Here is a 19,676-nt window from a genome sequence, read left to right as displayed (position 1 = left end):
GAACAAGGCTAAAATTAGTATCAGGGTCCTCTGGTCAAGTTTACACAACAAATTTCTGCTGTGCAGCCCTGTGTGTCTCTAGACTGCAGGTGGATCAGTCCAGTGCAGTGGTGTGCTGCTGTGACAGAACTGGACAGGAAAAAACTGCGCCAGAGCTGGAGACAAGCTTAGGTTGCACTGGAAGTAGAGAGTGCAGAGAATATAAAATGCAGGCATGTTAAGATATTGAACATCTATAGGTTTAGACTCTTCAGTTGCTGCAGTCTTTGTTTTACTTGGGTTTTCAACCTATTTCTCAATGGATGAAATAGAAAATAGCTCTGGATATCACCTTGTCCAACTCCACACTTAGACAAGCACCAATTTAGATCAGATTAATTTCTGTTGCTTATTGTTGTATAACTTAGAAGCGTGTGGCATGTCAACTGTAGAGCTGTACAGTTAACATGAAAACTGTCTATGGAGAATTACAAAACTAAAGCATCGGGATTTTTGTGACCGCAGGATGATGGGATTTGATGAAGACCAAGGAATAATTCCAAGACTTTGTGAAGATCTTTTCAATCAAATAGCTCAAATGGACAAGGAACAGGTGATATGCTTATGCCATTTACCTTATATTGGAATATGAGCAAAGTGATACTTTAGTGCTGATGCCTTTATTAATTCATATTCTTTTGCTGGATCAAATCTTATTTGTATTCATAGCTCTGATTCATGGGGTTCAACATTGTTTTACTTCCTTAATGGCAGTAATATGAGAGAGAAATATGGGCATGATATTTTTGTTGCATCACTAGACTAGGATTCTTTCCTCTATATTACACATCTTACATTTTAAGATTTATGTAAGGAAAGGCAAAACAAAATCCCTGTGGGCTCCCTATTTTCAGTAGAGGCACTAAAAGAGAGCTCAAAATATGAATTTATTGTTAAACATCACGTATCAAAGCAACATATACCATAATAGTATTCCAATTCTAGTATTCCAGCTCAGTATTCTAGCCGAAACAAAAAATAACTACCCTCACTTTCTTTGTATTTTTTTAACCTGTGTTTGTGTCTATAATGACTGACTTGTGGCTCAGTAGACCTTAACATTCAGTTAATCTTTCTCAGGCAAGCTTTTCCATTTTTAACTATTCCAAGTTTCTTTACTCCTTTATATTTGAATTCTTGACTTCAAATCCTAATACCTGTCAACATCTAATATTCCAATCCTCCAAGAGATTTGATAGACTGAAGAATTTAAGAAAGTTATTTATTGCTGAGCTTGGCAAAAGAGTATAACTTCTAAAAAATGCAGAGCTTTTTTTTATTCCTTTGTTTTATGCATTGTAAGTGAATTCTATTGCAGTGAATTGTCTTGAGTCTTGTCTTTCTGATTCCAGTGTTAAGGGGCTTTGCTACAATCCTCCTTGTCTCTTAAAGAAAATTCCATTATTTTGACAAATAAAAAAAAAAGACTCATATGCCTTCAGAGGAAAAAGATATTTTCATGAATGTGTTGTTGTGGTGGTTTTGTTTTTTTAATTGCCATAGTTAGAATCAAGGTTTACCTTTCCATTAGATCATTCTGTTACATGTCAGGATGTTGACAACATCAATCCATGCCTTCACTGTGACAATTACTGTGCTGTAGAAGCACAGCCCCTAAGGGAAATTATATTTTCATGTACTAAAAACCCAACTCTGAAACTTCTGAAGTGCATGTATGTACTTTTTTTTTTTTTTTTTTTTTTAGTGCTTTATAGCTTCCATCTGGGAATGTCTATGGATGGAATTCCAATGAATTGTATTTTTGGTCTTGGCAGAGGTGTTAGAGTAGACAACCTTTAAGGGTCCCTTTCAACCCAAACTCTTTTGTCATATAATTTCTTTTGGAAAGTCCTTTCAGCACAAATGTTTATAGCATTGAAAATCAGGATCTGGTAGTCTAAGTAACCTTTTGAAACAAAGGGTGATGAATATGTTTTGTGGACTATGTAAATAATTATTATTAATTTTATTAGGTTTTGTATCATCTTGAAATGAGCTTCTTTGAAGTATACAATGAGAAAATTCATGATTTGCTTGTCTTTAAAGCTGAAAATGGACAGAAGAAACAAGTAAGTTGGTCACAGAATCCAGTATCTGCATAACCTCTAAGTAGTGGCATTTATTCTGAAACAAAAATGTATACATGGCAAGTGATCATTGTTTTTTATCTAAGTACATTAGTTGTGAACAATGAGATTCAAGTAAAAATAAAAAGATCAAAATATCAGCACATGACTTAAAGCAAATGCTTGTCACTAGAGAAATACTACACAGTGCTGACATAGATATAAAATGATTCAGTAGAAACAATCAAAATAGTTAAAATCTCCCCTTATCTGCAAAATGAAGATAATCTTATCAGCATTTTTAAAAAGTCTCCTGCAATATATCTGAATCTCCAGCTTACAATAAGAATCTTCTGTGCACTATAGCTTGAGTTACAGTCTTGTGATTTACATGGAGTTTTCTTTATTTTGTTGCCTGGTTGTCTCTTAAGGAGCTGGAGGAGGAGGGAAAGAAACAAGATTGGCCTGATTAACTAGTTAAGGATCACTAGTTAAACAAGTTTAGCTAGTGTTTAGTGGTTGTGTATTACAATATGTAAAACCGTAAATTAAAGAAATTTGTCTTAAGTAGTGTATGTAAGGAAGGAGTTTATTATGTCTGATTTATCAAAAAAAGTACTTCCTGTGCTTTGACATTGAACACTATCCTGTAAATTGAATATTAGTTTATGATAGATGCAACAGATGGTATGCAAAAGATGATATGCAACATCCAACTTGCTGTTGAAATAAATCTTTTAACTTAAGCTTGGGACTTAGGTGGACTTCTTATAAAGAAATTAAGACTCTACTGTCTTGTCTAAAGCAGGAGTGCCTTCACTCTGAGTTTTCCAGTGATTTTGGGGTAAGCGACTTAGAAACATACTAGATCTATGTTGCAGAATCTTCTTTTCTAATATTCCTGAGTACTACATCTAACTAATGCGCTCCTAATAATTTTTATTTTGAAATTATTCTCATCAGCTTCGTGTGAGGGAACATCCAGTGTTAGGACCATATGTGGAAGGCCTGACAGTGTAAGTCTTCATTGTACTTGTTTTAACAGATGTATGGTATGAAGAGGATATCTTGAGGCTCTATGAAAGCTTGTGTACCCCCCAGTAAATTAAGCAAGATCCCAGTATTATGTAGTTTTAGAAAAATGCATACCCGTGACTAGCTTGATATATTTTCTTCATTGTCTTAGTGAAATCTGAGAGTGTAGAAGTCTCAAGACAACTGCATCTTTCATTATGTATTTGTATTCTGTTTGTAACTGGGAAAAGCTTTCAGAACTCAGGCAGCATGTATGTTCTATAGAAAGGAAACTGTCTGAACCCAAACTTTTGTTTTTTCCCTGCACTGTAGGAATGTTGTCCGTTCTTACTCGGATATTCAGGTAAGATTTTTTGGTTACTAAAAAGGAGTACAAATATTTCTGCCCGCTCCTTTTCTGCTTACTGCTGAAAAATAAATTTTATTTATGGGAAGCAAATGTTTGACAGACTGTCCAGCAGTCTATGATAATTCAGCTGATTTTGTAAAAGAGCAATGAAGACTAGTCCTGTATAATGGAGCTGAGTAGATTTGTACAGTCAAGTGTCACTGTTCACATCGTTATTTCTGAAGTTTAACTTTTAATTCCTCTCTTATAGTCATGATTTGTGTTAACAACTGTATTTGCAAACATTTAAATCTTCAGTTAACCATCCAAAGTAGGGTTTGGTTTCATGTCCTGACTTTTGTCTTTTACAGAGTTGGCTTGAACTAGGAAATAAGCAGAGAGCAACAGCTGCAACAGTAATGAATGACAAGAGCTCTAGATCTCATTCTGTCTTCACCCTTGTCATGACACAAACCAAGGTATTGCAGGGTTTTTTCATATCTGTTCAAATCTAGTAGTAAAAAGTTCTTTTGTGTGTGGCCTAGGAAGTTGTGAGAATATACTTGAAAATTTTTGAGTGAAGCACAGGGCATTTTAACATGGTTTTCTACACTGCAAAACTTGTTTTATTTTCCATGCTTTGAGTATATTCTAGTGTCTTAGTGCTAAGTATATTTATAGCAGCAGTGTAAATATGTCTAGGCTGACAGATCTAGGAGTAGTTCCAAGCTTCTCAGTGTGAGTTTTCAGGCGTAACAGGAGTCCCAATTGAGGCCAGATTGAATTTCACACTGCTGCCAACACAGCTTCTAGGAAGGTTAGGCTGTGCTAGGTGTGTGGCTGTGCTGACTTCCTGCAGGCAACAAAATGGGGCAACAAAGTGGTAGAAGATGCAATTTCTGCTCAATTTCAACACGCTTCACTGAATAAATGTTTTCTTGCTTCAGGATGCCTCTTCCCCAAATGTCTCCAGGATATAGGGACTACAACTCGTCATCTGATTTACAGATGCTTAAAAGACAAAACCTGACTTAGTGACGTGAGCCTGAAGACAGAAATGGAATAGGTAGAGCTCCTCAGGAGTCTGCAGACTGTCAGTTTTCTCCATTGACAAATGACTTGTTTGGTTGGGGGTTTTTGTTCTTGATCGGTTTAATTTTTTGTCCGTTTCCTGAATTTTCTCCTTTCTTCTTCCCCTTGCCATTCTCACCACTAGGTTACTGATTTTTTTCTTCATCATAGCTGGTCTTGAGCTTTTCCACTGACTCCTTAACTGATCTTCATTGGTCTACGTCAGTAACAGCTTGCTGATTTGCATGTTTATTGGATGACTGCAATTGGATTGACTGTAGTCATCAACCTTCAGACCCAACCCCCTAGTTTGGCATCTATTGGGTTTGCAGTTTCTGCTTGTGCAGTTATTCAGCCACAACCAACTTGATACTATGGTTATAAGCCTCAACTTAGCTTCTTTCAAGGGATATACATGAGAGTATCCTGTCAAAAATTAAATGGCAGCATGAAGTTTTTATGTATTTAATGTGAACAGCTTGTCCGATTTCTGCTTCTCCTCAGGCTTTTTATTTTGGTTTGAATGCCAGCATTTCCCTTTCTTTATAGGTAGAGTTTGTGAATGAAGAAAAGTGTGATCGTAGGCTCACCAGTCACATAAATCTAATTGATCTAGCTGGCAGTGAGTGCTGTACAAAGGCTCAGACCACTGGAGAAAGGCTGAAGGTAAAGCAAGAGTGGAAATATGTGGAAAAGGCTTGACTCCTAACAACACTCTTAAACTCCAAAACATGTTCACCTAACAGGACTTTTTGGGCAGGAACTGTAGCTATAAAAGGATGTATATAGCCCTTATGCTTATCAGTATTACATCATATTTTTCTAGTGAGGGTGGGTGGCCTGAGGAAGCTGTTTGGACTGTACAATGGGGCAGATCTTGCTTTGAACACCTCTCCCCATTTTATATAGGTCTAATGATCCTGTAGGAGGAGTGAGGGGAAACTGTGTGGCTTTGGAAATCATGAATCAAATATCACATGGAGCTGAGGCTTGCCCCTTTTTGGGGCATCTAATTAAACAGATTTTTCTAATAAGAGACACTATTTCAAGCTGCCTTCAAGAAGTTTGATGGTTCTTCTTGCCCTTAAAATAAGTAGCATTGTCTTTGTTCTTTCCAAATGAAGATGCTCTTGCATCTTATTGTTTTTTTAATAACTGGTGACATTTAATGTGGTACAGCTGTAGCATACATTGAACAAACCTAATTTATCAACAGTACAGTTGATAAGATTACACAAGAAACTGCAATGGTATTATAAATATTTTTATTTTTGCTTTGTGTAGGAAGGTGTGAGTATCAATAAATCACTGTTGACCCTTGGAAGGGTTATTTCTGCACTGTCTAAACAATCTCAAAATGGAAAGAAAACTTTCATTCCATACCGGGAATCCGTCCTTACTTGGTATGTACATTTCTGAGACACTCGTTTTCTCATCTATTCATGAGGCACCTCTTCCCATCCTTTCTCTCCCGCTCTCTCAAATGACCTGTGGAGGGAAGAAATTAGCCTGTTGCATCAGATAAAGACCAAACAGAAGCCTAATTTGTGTTTTAAGTAGCCAACAGTTCTTCTCAAATAGGTAGCAAGACTTTGGGTATTTTGTATTTTATCTGTTCTAATTGGGAAGTTTTGAAGGGCCAGGGATTGACTGGTATTCTCCTGTCCAATGCAGGCTGTTAAAGGAAAGTCTTGGTGGCAATTCCCAGACAACCATGATTGCCACGGTGAGTCCAGCTGGCAGCAGCACTGAGGAGACGCTCAGCACCCTTCGCTATGCCAAACAGGCTTGTTCAATTATCAACATTGCAAAAGTGAATGAAGATGTAAATGTCAGACTAATCAGAGGTGAGATTGACATCTGCAGTCTTTCAGGATTGTCATTTGCATGTGTGTTTAGCTTATTTATTATAGGAGTTCTTGCTACTAATATTCTGTTGACTGACCTCTTGTCAACTAGACAGAGCTTGGGATGTCTTCCTTTTAATATTATTGATTTCTGTGAGCCTTTTTGTTTTCCAAAATGCAGGTGATAATCTTAGGTTACACTTTAGAACCAGAAATAGAGAAAGCTGTTTTGTTTTAAAATAAATAACAGGATTAATTTTGTGCTATTGTACTGAAGTGTGTTTTGCCTTCATTTTTATGTGTAGTGTGTTTCTGTTTTGTCTAATATAGAATTAAAAGCTGAAATTGAAAAACTGAAGGCAGCTCAGAAAAGTGCTCTGAACACTGATCGTGAAAAATACAGGCGTTATTTGCAGGAAATAACATCTCTGAGGGTGGAATTGCACCAGCAGGAGCGGAACATGGCTGAAATGCAAAGGTCAGGCACTCATTAATGCCTTAATTTAAAATGGAAATGGTAAAATTTATATTATGTAATTTTTCTCCTAATATGTTATGTTATTTTCTCCATACATTAAGGGCCTGGAAAGAAAAACTTGAACAAGCAGAAAAAAGGAAATTGGAAGATATAAAAGAATTGCAGGTACATATTTTTTCTATAGGACATAGTACAGAAAATATAACCTCAGGAAACCTTGCAGAAGTATGAGAGTAGCTGTAAGATCTGGTTTCCTTAATACTCATCTTTTAACAGATTGCTGCTACTTTTTAGAGAAATTTAATGTAGATATTTGAATGCATAAAGTAAATTAGTTTTTAACACAGAGCTCTTTTTTTAATCTAGAAAGCTGGAATTGCTTTCAAAATGGACAATCGTTTACCAAACCTTGTCAATCTCAATGAAGATCCTCAGCTTTCTGAGGTGCTGTTATATATGATCAAAGAAGGAGAAACTACAGTTGGAAGATGTACACAAAATTCAAAACATGATATCCAGCTGTCTGGAGTGCTGATTGCTGATGACCATTGGTTTGTAGTGTTCTCTTTATATTTTAAGTTTCTTCTTGACCTTCCCTTTCTGTTGAGTCACTCTTCCTTATGGCAGTAAAAATATAGTTTTCTAGCCAAGAAAATACTATGTAGGGATATTTTTTGTACTGCTCAATGATTAAGGCAACTACCTTCTGCTCCTTCTAGAAATCTGTTAACCGAGGTAGTTTAGTTTCTTTGTTCATTTTATTCACGTAGCAGAGTTTTCTTCTGCAGCATTTCTGCATGAATAAGACATGATGAAATGATGCTGTGTGACATATAAATGTTGCATTAAGTTCAGTGGAAAAGTGAAATGCCTTGACAGTTCATAATTTATTGAAAATAGATTGAAGCTTGGCTATACTGCAGAAATATTGCATAAAGTGCATTCAATGCAACTGATCCCCCAAAAAATGCTATAAGAAATTTAACTAATCAGTTATTAAAAACATGAAAGGCACATTATCAAAGAAATTCTCAGATGGCAGGGTATTGCAGTAATTTTCTAGCAGTGGATTCCTAGATGTAAATATAGGTTCTCTACCAAAATATAGGTTGTCATTCATTAATTATGTGTGTTGTACCTAAATAGTATGAAGACAATACACATCTAGGAAAACAATAACATCTAAAGCCTGCATTTTAGTCTATTAAGAAACATCACTTGCAATTATCGTGAGTTAGTAATACTGCAAATGTTTCTTGTTTTCAGTGTTATTAAAAATACTGTTGGCCAAGTAAGTATTATTCCACTGAGAGAAGCCAAGACATATGTAAATGGGAAATGCATTTTGGACCCAACAGTTCTGCATCATGTAAGTAATTAATCTGGTAATAGTAATTTGTGCATGTGTGGGTTTCTTTGCTTTGTTACTATCTCAGCTTCAGACAGCAGGTTTTCTGAGAATGCTCTGTAATCATAAATATTTGTCTCTTCCTCTTTGATTTCTAGCTTCATCTGCATGTTTTAAGCACTCATAAATCTGAAGGTTTCAGAAAAAAATTTTTTCCCCAATAGGGTGATCGAGTGATTCTTGGGGGAGACCATTATTTCAGGTTTAATCATCCAGCAGAGGTTCAGAAAGTTAAAACACCTTCTTGTGGGACTTCGTATTTGCATGATGGTCCAAAAGATTTTGAATTTGCAAAGAATGAGCTGCTTATTGCACAGCGAGCACAGTAAGTATTGATTCCTCTTGTTCTGAAAATATGGTCGGTTGTTAATTCAACCATGCAATTAGTTTTAGAAATAACAGAAGATTATTAATTATTTCACAATGGGGAAAGTTGGAAAATAGCAACTCCATTCATAATGGAAGTCAGACTTGGCTGAAATGATGTACATCTCTGAGGTTCAATTGTCACAAGCTAATTCAGGTGCCAACAATGTAGACCACTATTGGAGAAACAGGGAGCCTCAGAGTAGTGTATCTATTTAGTATGTTTCTCTCCACTGTATGATGAGTCTGAAAATAACTTCTGATGTTTTAAAGATTTAAAGCCTGAAAAGTAAATGCTTTAGCAAAATGAGAAGAACCCAAAGTAATAACCTTGGTCTTCTGTGAGGGCAGAGAATTTGAGAGACAGTGAATTGTTATTCATACTTCATTATGGGGTGTTATTAAACCACAAGACTCATTGATTTAAAATTTAATTTTGCATTCTTATGTGGCTTATTGAGTTTCCATTGCAGTTTTTAAATTTGTGAAAAGGATATAATAAAGTAAAAATTGAAATTGAGTGGACTTTGAAATTCTGGATTGTCTTCCAAATTTACATTGGAAGTGTCTACATTTTGTCTGTGAAATCAAAACTATGCAAAGTATGTAAGATATTTTGTTAAAAAAAACCTTAAACACTCATGACAGAAAAAAATATTATAATCTGTGTGAATTTTATAAGAGACAAACAGCAGCAATCTAAATGTATAATACTTGTAGGCTTGAATCAGAAATTGAAGAGGCACGACTCAAAGCCAAGGAAGAAATGATGCAAAGTGTCCAAATAGCAAAAGAGATGGTTCAACAAGAACTGACTGCACAAAAAGAAGCATATGAGAGCAAAATAAAATCTCTAGAAGCAGAGGTGGTAAGTTGCCATTGCATCATGACATGAAATATATTAATAAAGTAAGCCAGAAACTGTAGTATGTGGTATCTGTTTGTTAGGTTCTCAGTTGGACTTGGTTTGTGTGGTTTTGGTTTTCTTTTTCTCTTGCATATTATAGCAGCATGTTAGAGAATGCAAAGCCTCATTCTTTAAAAAAAAAAAAAAAAAAAAAAAAAAAAAAAAAAAAAAAAAAAGTCAGTCTTAGTAACAGAAGTTGTAAAGTAGTTATCCTCTTCAGAGTTATTCCAGGCGTTGTAACTTGTAAGCAAAGAAGACTACCTACAGAATCTACCTTATTGCATGCTTTAAATCACCGTACTGGATTGATTAATACAGGGTTATTTTTTTCTTTCCAAACTTGCATGCTCCTTTGTAGTTGGTGTTTTTTTTTTTTTTTTTTTTTTCAGTATGGTTGCAACATGCATAAGTTGGCATAGAATGGTAAAACAGTAATGATGTGTCTTATATCTTATATATTCTATAGAAGACCTGAAGTGATGCTTGTGAACTGGGATATAATCATTGCTGACATTGGGCTGTGTAGGTCACAGAGGCTGCAAGTTTTAAATGTATTGAATATCTACCTGAAGGATGACTCAGAAATGGTGTAGAAGGAGTATTCCTACTCTCACTTTTCTTTTTTGATATTAGAGAGAAGAATCTCGTAAGAAGCAAATCCAAGAACTGAATAACCAAAAAGCCACAACTAAAATACAGGAGCTGGAGAAGGCAAAGAAAAGCCTTGAGCTAGAACTCAACTTCAGTAAAAAGCGTTTAGAAATGGAGACCTTAGCTACCAAGCAGGTAATGGAAAAAAAACCTTTTAAGGCAGTGAACTCTGGTTTGGTTGGGGGAACTTTTGTTTGTTTGTTTGTTTGTTTTTTAATCAATTATTGTAAAGGAAATTATTTAAAATACTTCTATGTGATTATATGCAGAAGAACTGATGTTTTATTTGCAACCTGAGTATGGTAATGTATTAATGTTGGGGATTAACTAATGCTGACCTTATTTCTTAAATAACGTGGATGGTTTTGCTCCTGCACCAAAATTTAGCAACCGTTGCCTTTGGCAAAAGTTATTACTCCAGACATTAATGTAAGTAATGACTGAGTCTTGGCTGGTGTTCATATATATTTGACTGCTGCAATAAATACAACTTTTTAAAAAAGCTGCTCCTTTTAAATTCCAGTTCTTTTTCTTTGAGAATTGCAATATGTAACCCAGAGAACTGTCAGTTTGAAAATTAATTCTTTTATATTAGTATAGCAGATGTCCGGTATAAAATTAATTCAGTGAGTCTTTAAAATGGCAGGAAAAAAAAATTAGCTTCAACAAACAGCAATGAGAGTTTTAGAATTTTTCTTTTACCACTTGCCATTTTCTAGGCTCTAGAAGAACATACTATTCATCATGCAAAGATAGTGGAAGCTCTGGAAGCTGAGAAGCAGAAGATTGCTGAGGAAATACACACCCTTCAGAAGAATCATGGAAGTGGGAATAAACCAGTCATGAGTATGTATATGCATAATGTTGCAATGCTGGCTTTTCTTTTTCTCAGTGGGCATGAGTGATGAGTATTGATACAGGAACTCTTCTGTTCCACTAATACTTCTCTAGTGGTCCTGAGCAAGAAGGGCCTTCTGGTTGTTACAGTCCTTCCTTTTCCTCAGCTGTATGTATTGGACTGCATTAAAAGCTCTGTTTAATCATACTCAGGACATACCTGTAGTCTGTATTTATTCCAGTTACTTAGAAGTCCTTCTCTGTCTGTCTCCACTGGTCACGCATTATCTCATTGGGGAAACTGAAGTAACAGAATTAAGTTTTTTCATTTTCCTATCTTGGATTAATAATAATAATATAGTGTCTGGTCCTATGCCTCTGTTTCTGAAACACCCTTTACCCAACCATTTAAGAGAGTTATCTTACCTGGAAGAGTAATGTTTTCCCAATGTGTTGGGAATTCTTGGAAATATTTTGGCTAAATTACTTTTTTGCTTTTGGGTTGTGGTTTCTTTTCTGCCCTTTATTTTTTTAACCCTAAAGTTGTTGCATCACATCGTTTGGTTCACTGTATCACTGTGTTCTATATTCTTTATTAGTTCCACTGAACTGGAAGTCTCTGAAGCTCTCTGTGATGATTAAAGAGGCAAACACCATTAGCAATGCATTAGGGAAAAACACTGTTTTCTGCAGGTCAGTATCTGAGTTACTTAATTATAATACGTATATATAATGGATATATACATGTAATACTTATGTATATATTTGGGGGTGGATTTGGGATATGCAATGTGCTGTTGGTGTTTCTTTTAACAGTCTTGTGCAATTGAACATGATAAATTTATTTTCTGGATGATTGTTAGTTAAGTGGGTAGCTGAGCCTTGTAATTTTGAAATGCGAGTTCCTAATTTGAATTTTAGATCAAAACTTTAAAGGTAATAACTATAGCTATAGGCAATAAATTTTGAATTTAGTGTACTTTGGAGGTAAATCTTCTGATACCAATCTCTGTCCTACTTTGGTTTGTGTATTTAGTGGTCCTAAAGCACAGTAACTGTGAGATGCATGATGTCTGAAGAAATTTTTGTGTTTGTGTCTCCTTTTTAGTCTCTGTATAATCCTATCTACAAGTATCTTGTTTATTTTTGCAATATTAATGTGGGTTTTTTTGTCTTTCTTTTTTAATTCCTCCAATTCTTAGGCATGACAAAATTGATGATAAAACAGAATCAGTGTCTTCTATTCAGGTGCAGGTTCGTAATATCAAACTGGGAATAACAACTTTCTGGAGCCTAGAGAAATTTGAGTGTAAACTAGCAGCAATGAAAGAACTCTATGAGGTTAGTAACAACTGAAGACGAACCACTGGTAATCAGTAATATTTTATCAAAGATAATGCATGCAGGAAGAAAATCTTGATGCCTTTTTGGGTTGTATTTTTTAAAAAGCAAGTTGCATGACTACTTTTCACTAAAAACATACAGATGCATTTGTCCATCAAACAAAAAGAATACAATAGAAACAAATTACTTTATTCAGGTCATTTTGTATAGAGAGTAAGAAGCAGTAAAGCAAAGACTGCTTTGTGATTCTTTTAGTTTTTCAATTGTTTTAGGTTGTAAAAGAACTTGAATTTCTAAAGACATCACTTGAGTTTTCATTATTATGTTCTATTTATCTATATGTTAACTACTTTATCTTTTTTTTTCTGTTTAACTCCCCTCCTCCCCTGCATTTCCTTTGTTTTTTCAGAGTAATGATAGAAATAAAGCTGTTGTTGATGTGTTTTATGATCCTGCTGATGAGTGGGAACCTGACCTTTCAGATAGTTCCATTTCCTTGCTTTCAAAAAGAAGGTAAAAGTAATTCATAGCTACTCTTCTAAGCTTAGAACAAAATGAAAAAATGTGTAGTTATTTAAATATGCTTTTGTTCCACTCTCATACACTGTGCCGTCTGGCGAGTTTTCTCTTGTATTCACTTATTCTCTTGGATTTCCTCCATGGCCAAAAAAAGTTGTATGTAGAGCTTTCCAAAGCATCAGTGCAGAGTGAAGTGTGTAGTTTTTAATGTTTCCTTCCCACTTATCAAAGCATTGATTTTAAGGAGTAAATTGTATATGGTCTGGGATCTTGTACTTGAAGTTTTAGCCTTATAACAATATTTATAACTGACTCACACATTTGTGCAAGCTGTAGCTAATCATGGAAATGCTTGATGAGGAGAAATGCTTTTCTTTTCAAGGTTTTTCATGTTCTTTTATCATTCTTGCTTAGAAGTAGAAGCTTCATGAAGAACAAGAGAATTTCTGGATGTTTGTCTGAGATAAAATTGCAATCTATTCAGAATAAACAGACTTCCTACATATCAGGTACTTGCTAAATGGCAGAACACCTTTCATTTCATACTGAGAATTTGAACCTACTACATGCATAAAACATAGATGCTTCTGATAGTTGTTTAAAAACTGTGGGTTGGAAAGCAAATTTAAAAATGTCCTGACTGTGATACCATCAAATTTATAATGTCAAGCTGTTAACAGTAGAAGTTTCTGTATTTTTGATTATCCTTTCTGAGGACAAAAACTTCCTCACCAGCACTTTATGATCCTGATTTAAGAAATCTATCTAAAACTCTGCTTAACTATGTGGGTTAACTGGAGAAAGAGGCTGAATCCTGATACAGTAATATGAAGTCTTCATTTGCTTGAGTTGTTGATATTCATTCAATTACTGAGGTGTCCCCAAGCTTTTGGCCAGGTTTTACAATCTTTTTTTTTTCCTGAAATATAGCGTGCTTTAGTCTTCCAAATATTTGAATGCCTTCACTTATTTTAGATTGGTTGGGTTTTACTTTTATTTCTATGTGGATTTGATTGTTGAAACAAATGTATTCATGTTAAAGAATTTCACTTTGGAATTTCTTTGTACTAACAGATCTTATGAACTATTTAGAACATTTTACGCTTTTTTTCTGAATGACTGTCTTGAGTAGGTGAATGTCTATATGAAAGTCATTAAAAATACACACTGACTGCTCATTCCTATGAAGGATTTCATGCATGTGTGTTTTGCTTTTACCTTGTATAGATTCACTGAACAAGCCCAGCATATGCTCAAGCACTTCTGAATTGTTTCTTCCTGGCATTTGCAAGGAATCAATAAGTTCAGCTTTAGATTTGCTGGAACAGAATCATGAAGGAGGAAAAAGCATACCAGATAGTCTCCTAACTAATTTGTTTATAATTCTTTCTGGAGCGTCTGCCATTTCAAAAGCTTATGAACAGCAAGATGAAGAATGTCAGGAAAACTGTAAGTTTCATATAGTGGTTTAAACATTTCTAATGACTTGTCTTTAGATGCACAAGCATTCAAGTTTATCTGTCACAAGAATTAATCTTCATTTGCAAAGGCGATGCATCTCTTTTTCTTGTAGTTTTCTCTCTTGATCGTGCTGCTCAGTCCTACAGCATCAGAATTGTCTCTGCATTTGACCAGATTGTGGTTATAAGTAAACTCTGGCTTAATAGTATCCAAAAGTGTCCTGGATCTAGAAAAGTTGACGAAGAAATGAAACAGGAAATAAAGAACTTGGGAGGTTATTTACAGTTGCTGTTGCAGGTAAACTATATTAAAGAATTCATCTGTGTATAGAAAACTTTTCTGCATTAATGTAGTATTTATTACAGACTTCCTAAAAGCACTTATATGTCCAGTGCATGTAATGACAAACCAATGCACCTAAGGAAGATAAATAGCCAAGCTGGCTAAGCTGGTAGTTCCATGTGCTAGTGGAGAGTAATGCAGACCTTCCTGTGCCCAGGCCCTGACAGAAGCATTGGTTCTTACTCGTAAAATTGTAAAATTAAACACACAATTAGAGCAAATGATAGTTTAGACTACTAAGTGCTGCTGTTTATAAACTCATAAACCAGTGGCCAGTGAATGTTATTTCTGTGCACGCTACTTGTGAATTTTTTTTCCTTTTAAAACTTTGTAGCATAACGCTATTGTTGCTCTGTGGTTGCAAGGCATGATTTTTTAGCTGTGATAGATAAGCCATTGAAAGTAGGAAGATGTGAAGCTGAAAATGCCTAAGTATTGTGTGCTAGGAATTCTTACAGTATAGAAAGTGTATATTCTTTGACCAGAGGTGCTTTTTGGCATCAGTGAAAGATGTGCCTTTGTTTCCCAGGGGTGTTCTTCAGATATATCCTCGATGGTAACAGAAGCATGGAGCAAAGTAAACCAAACGGTAAAACAAACAATGAAATATGTAGGACACATGGCAGTAGTCACAACAACTGATATTTCATTTCCTGAAGAGAACAACATTCCTGCCTCAAGTCTACAGGTGAAGAAATGTTTCTTAAAAATATTGATACTGAATAGTAATTCTAGTATTGAGGTTACACTTACTATCAGTAACTGTATTCAGGAGCAAATTGTTCCATATACCATCTTCATCAACTGAATTAAGTATATTTAGAGTTTATCTAATACTTGAAACTTAGGGTGAAAATGGTTGTATTAATGCCCTTGACTTTCTTTTTTTCCTTAAAAACCACATCCTTTAAATCTGTGTAAATTAAACCTATGAAGAGAAAGAAGTGTATGGTGCTTTTAGGACTGTACCTGCACTGAGATGATAGAAGTCTATCTGTTTCAGTGAAATTCTACACTACTTATATTTTAGTAATCTGTGTCTAAGTACCACATTAAATTTACAAAAATCTGAACAGAGCTCCTATGGTCTGAGAAAGATACGTCTCAATAGACCTGTCAAAGCAAGATTATTTCTAATCTTCTGTAGAAAATCTGTTTTAATCCAAGACCACATCAGTTTTCTTTAACCATTGCATTTTGAACCTTTGTTTTTAAAGGAATTTGTACTTGCCATTTATGATGGAGTAGGCTCAGGACTGGAGTGTCTCATTGATGCTGTACAGGAGAAAGCAAGAATAGCACAGAAAGAACTTGTGAAACAATGTCCTCAAAATGAGGTGAGATGAAATGAAGATTAAAAACAGCTGCTGTATCTTAGAGACATTTGATCATGTTTTGTTTTTTGTGCTTGTATTTTAAATTATGAAGATGATGATACTGTAGGGAGTTAAATGAAGCAGAGAATAAAGTATAAGGAGTAAGCACCATAGTTGAAAATATTTCTGAAACAGTTTGAAAATTCCAGTAGGGAAGTTTGGTGTGTTTTCCAAGGGGTACCCTCTTTCTTACTGGGTAAGCCCTTTTGACAGAGAGCATGGTTGAATTCCAAGAAAATACCTAGGAAAGACTGAAAGCTTCTGAGTGACAAAGTGTTCCTCTCAAGGAAAGTAAAAATTTCTTCCTGCTCAGATTTTTGCTGTTGTCATTCTTAATGCTACAGATAGTAGTGAAACTATCCAAACTATTTTATTTATCAGTGTCTTTTGGGTAACACCCAAATGCTTTGTGTCTCCAGCAAAAGGAGCTGAGCATTCTGCTTTCCAAATAATGTCCAAATTGCAGCAAATTCTAAAGTATCTTCAGCATCTGTACATGCTTGTCTCTGGTGCAACTACTGTGAAAATGGAAAGAAAACACCAGAGCTCCCCCTTCCACTTAGAATAAATAAAATTATAGGACAACATTTCTTTAGTGAATATTTAAATATGTTCATTTGATCCTCCCATAGTAAGGGGTTTTAAAACCTTGCAGATGTAATTAATGCTTTCTACCAGTTAATATTTTCTTTGAAAATTTGCATATTTAGTTGCAGAAAATGTTATTTCTTTTGGATATTTATCTCTTTAGTATGCCACTGTTTGTTGTTTTGTTTTTTTTTAATGTACTTCGACTTGAATAATTAGAAGTTTCTTTGTAGATTCAAAATCGAATAAAGGATAACGTGATGGCACTAGCCAAATTCCTTGAAAATAATATGCCTTACTGCAGAAAGGTAAGAGAAATATTTCACAGAATGTGTGCTTTGAGTCTGGTATTTAAATTTTGATGATGTATTTATTGAATAGGAGGAATGCATATATATATACACACATACATATATATATATATATATATATATATATATACACATTCATACTGTGTATTTACAATTGCATGATGACACTTTCTGTCACAGCAGCATTCCTGTGACTGGAATGCTAACTTCCCTTGCTACTGCACTTCCACTCAAAGCTCTTGTATTTTAATTTTACTAAAGATAAATAATTTCTGGAGGTACTTGTATCTTCCTTTTTGTGCTCATCTCGAACAGCGTAACTACCTGTTGTGTTGGGTTTTTTTTTTTAAGTTGAAAGATCAACTTTGCTATTGTAATTATTTTATAACAGCTGCCACAGTCACTGGTATTTTGAATTAAAAGCCAGGATGGGTGATTTATCATCTAAGAGCCAGGCATTTCCTGGATTTTCATGTCATTTGCTTTTTTTCTTCTTTTCCTAACTCTGTCAACCATGTGCACTTCTTTTCAGTGCTATCTTATATGATATATGGCATTGATTTGATTTTGTATTTCAGCATTGGCTTGATCTATGTGACTGAAACCATAATAGGCATGTTTAGTAGTTAATACACTGTGATGTATTTGATTCTCTTTAAATTGATCTTTATTAATACAGAAAGAAACACAATCTCAGTTGCCAGAAGACTCTCTATATAAAGAAATAAAGAAGAGCACTAAGATTGCTGTGAAGTATTTGGAATTGGAGCAGTGCCTGACTGAAGTCTGTCAAATTGTCTCTTCCATGTTACAAGGTATTTAGCTGAGTTACCACCTGTAACATATGGGCTACAGAAGACTTGCAAAGTAAGGGAGAGGGCTCTTTGGTATGTGCAAAATGCTGCATTTGATTCTTCTTGTTTCTGTTTCTCATAGGGTTGTACAGAAACACCAGCCCTCTCAGGAGCTCTGCAGAAAATATTTCTGTCATTGCTGGATATTTTAACAACTATTTCAGTTTATTTGCCTTGTCTTCTGCAAACAACCCTAACCAGAAAATGCATGTGCCTTTTATGAACCTGGATGAATTGGACTCTCTGGTTGATTCCCTTATTATGAATTTTGAACTTGAACAAGGACACCCATCACTGCAATCTCAAATTATTCATAATGAAACTACTGAGACTCGAGGAGGGCATGTTGAAACAGATCAGGTTGAATTTGCTTGGAAATGGAATGGGATTCCAGAATGCACACAGACTCCAGAGCTTTCACCTGGTAGGATAGAATGGGTATAAAATGTTATTATCAAGAAATTAAAGAAAACTTTCTTGTTGCAGCATATCACAAAAAGCTAAAATTTATTGCTGTTATTTTTAGTGAGTAGTGAAAAAGTAAAATGTTATGTTTAAGTAGCCTATATTTCACCAAAGAAAAAAATACATTCCATAAGAGGCTATCAAACATCAAAATATGATTCCTTTTCTTTTAATAGAAGTCTATTACTACTGAAGTTTATAAGAAATAATTTGATTTTTTAAAATTTTTGCTTCAAATCAGCTGCATTATGGTCTAGTAGTGCTACTGCAACTTGAAATTGTTTTTTATGCCTTTTTTTTAAACTGAGCAAAAACTATGTATTTTTTATGTAGAGGAAAACAATGACAGCTAGTAAAAGTACCTTACAAACTTATTTGATGGATGCTTTTTAAAGTGGTTTTAGGTTCATTGACAACTTTGGGCTTAAAGCATCAATGATGCTGTTTAAAGTGATCTAAAGTAAGTTTATGTTGGGTTTGTTGCTAGTGAGTTAACTTTTGATTGCTGAAATAATTTTCTCTACTATTTATATTGGAATAGAAGCATATCTGTTTCTAAATAACATATAAATCATCCCAGGTTGTGGAGAACTTCCCAATCCACTACTTTCTTGTGCTTGTTATTATTGTTTAACATCTTGCTTTTGGTCTGCTGGCTGAAGTTAATAGGAAGGATGGAAATAAATTTGCATGGGTTTTAGGAGACCTGGACTGAGCACAACACTGATGTATTGTAAGGCATCAAGCCCAGGGCAAGCACAGGAGTCTGCCCAAAGCAGCCAAACAGCAATAACAATATAAATTCCATCTAACACATTCCAATCAAGGCTGTTGTTATCTCGACCCCTTTGAGCCCTGCATTGGATGCCAAAGTGGGCTGCTGTGGTTTAATCTCATCTGTTAACTCAGCCCCACACAGCTGCATCTCACTGCCTCCTGGTGGGGTTGGGGAGAGAATTGGAAGGGTAAAAGTGAGAAAAATCAGGGGCTGAGATAAAGACAGTTTAATGGGGAAAACAAAAAATTATGCATACAAAAAAACAAAAAATCAGTTCAGTACTTCCTGTGGCCAGGCAGGTGTTCATCCATGCCCAGGAAAGCAGGGCACCATCACATGTAATGGTTACTTGGGAAGGCAAATTCCATCACTCCAAATGTTCCCCCATTCCTCCTTCTTCCCCTCTGTATACTGAACATGATGTCACATGGTCTGGAATGTCCCAGCTGTGTCCTCCCCACTTTCTAAGCACTTCCAGCCTCTTTATCAGCATGGCAGTACTAGAAGCAGAAAAGGCCTTGGCTTTTGTAACTTATGCTCAAAAATAATAAAAAATCTCTATGTTATCATTGTCATGTTCAGCACAAATCCAAGCCATTGTCCTA

At 35.2% G+C, this 19,676-nt stretch overlaps 1 protein-coding gene across 1 annotated transcript in view; it reads left to right on the top strand.

The window, feature by feature from the left end:
- Window positions 1-19,676, top strand: part of KIF14 (kinesin family member 14) — a 28,475-nt gene that overhangs the window by 4,260 nt on the left and 4,539 nt on the right. Inside the window, exons 4-30 of the mRNA XM_056497987.1 lie at window positions 505-592; window positions 2,013-2,108; window positions 3,069-3,121; window positions 3,453-3,483; window positions 3,840-3,947; window positions 5,089-5,205; window positions 5,824-5,942; window positions 6,214-6,386; window positions 6,717-6,864; window positions 6,966-7,029; window positions 7,231-7,415; window positions 8,131-8,233; window positions 8,437-8,597; window positions 9,359-9,506; window positions 10,179-10,331; window positions 10,916-11,042; window positions 11,633-11,726; window positions 12,236-12,374; window positions 12,787-12,890; window positions 13,311-13,405; window positions 14,124-14,345; window positions 14,470-14,654; window positions 15,229-15,387; window positions 15,917-16,036; window positions 16,897-16,971; window positions 17,654-17,789; window positions 17,911-18,252. Of these exons, the coding sequence (XP_056353962.1) occupies window positions 505-592; window positions 2,013-2,108; window positions 3,069-3,121; window positions 3,453-3,483; window positions 3,840-3,947; window positions 5,089-5,205; window positions 5,824-5,942; window positions 6,214-6,386; window positions 6,717-6,864; window positions 6,966-7,029; window positions 7,231-7,415; window positions 8,131-8,233; window positions 8,437-8,597; window positions 9,359-9,506; window positions 10,179-10,331; window positions 10,916-11,042; window positions 11,633-11,726; window positions 12,236-12,374; window positions 12,787-12,890; window positions 13,311-13,405; window positions 14,124-14,345; window positions 14,470-14,654; window positions 15,229-15,387; window positions 15,917-16,036; window positions 16,897-16,971; window positions 17,654-17,789; window positions 17,911-18,252 (3,545 nt within the window). The remainder of the gene's footprint in view (window positions 1-504; window positions 593-2,012; window positions 2,109-3,068; window positions 3,122-3,452; window positions 3,484-3,839; window positions 3,948-5,088; window positions 5,206-5,823; window positions 5,943-6,213; window positions 6,387-6,716; window positions 6,865-6,965; window positions 7,030-7,230; window positions 7,416-8,130; window positions 8,234-8,436; window positions 8,598-9,358; window positions 9,507-10,178; window positions 10,332-10,915; window positions 11,043-11,632; window positions 11,727-12,235; window positions 12,375-12,786; window positions 12,891-13,310; window positions 13,406-14,123; window positions 14,346-14,469; window positions 14,655-15,228; window positions 15,388-15,916; window positions 16,037-16,896; window positions 16,972-17,653; window positions 17,790-17,910; window positions 18,253-19,676) is intronic.

The sequence above is a fragment of the Oenanthe melanoleuca genome, chromosome 8 (assembly GCF_029582105.1).
Source record: "Oenanthe melanoleuca isolate GR-GAL-2019-014 chromosome 8, OMel1.0, whole genome shotgun sequence".
Taxonomy (NCBI): domain Eukaryota; kingdom Metazoa; phylum Chordata; class Aves; order Passeriformes; family Muscicapidae; genus Oenanthe; species Oenanthe melanoleuca.
The sequence above is the reverse complement of the archived record's forward strand: the minus strand, read 5'-3'. Positions and strand labels throughout refer to the sequence as shown.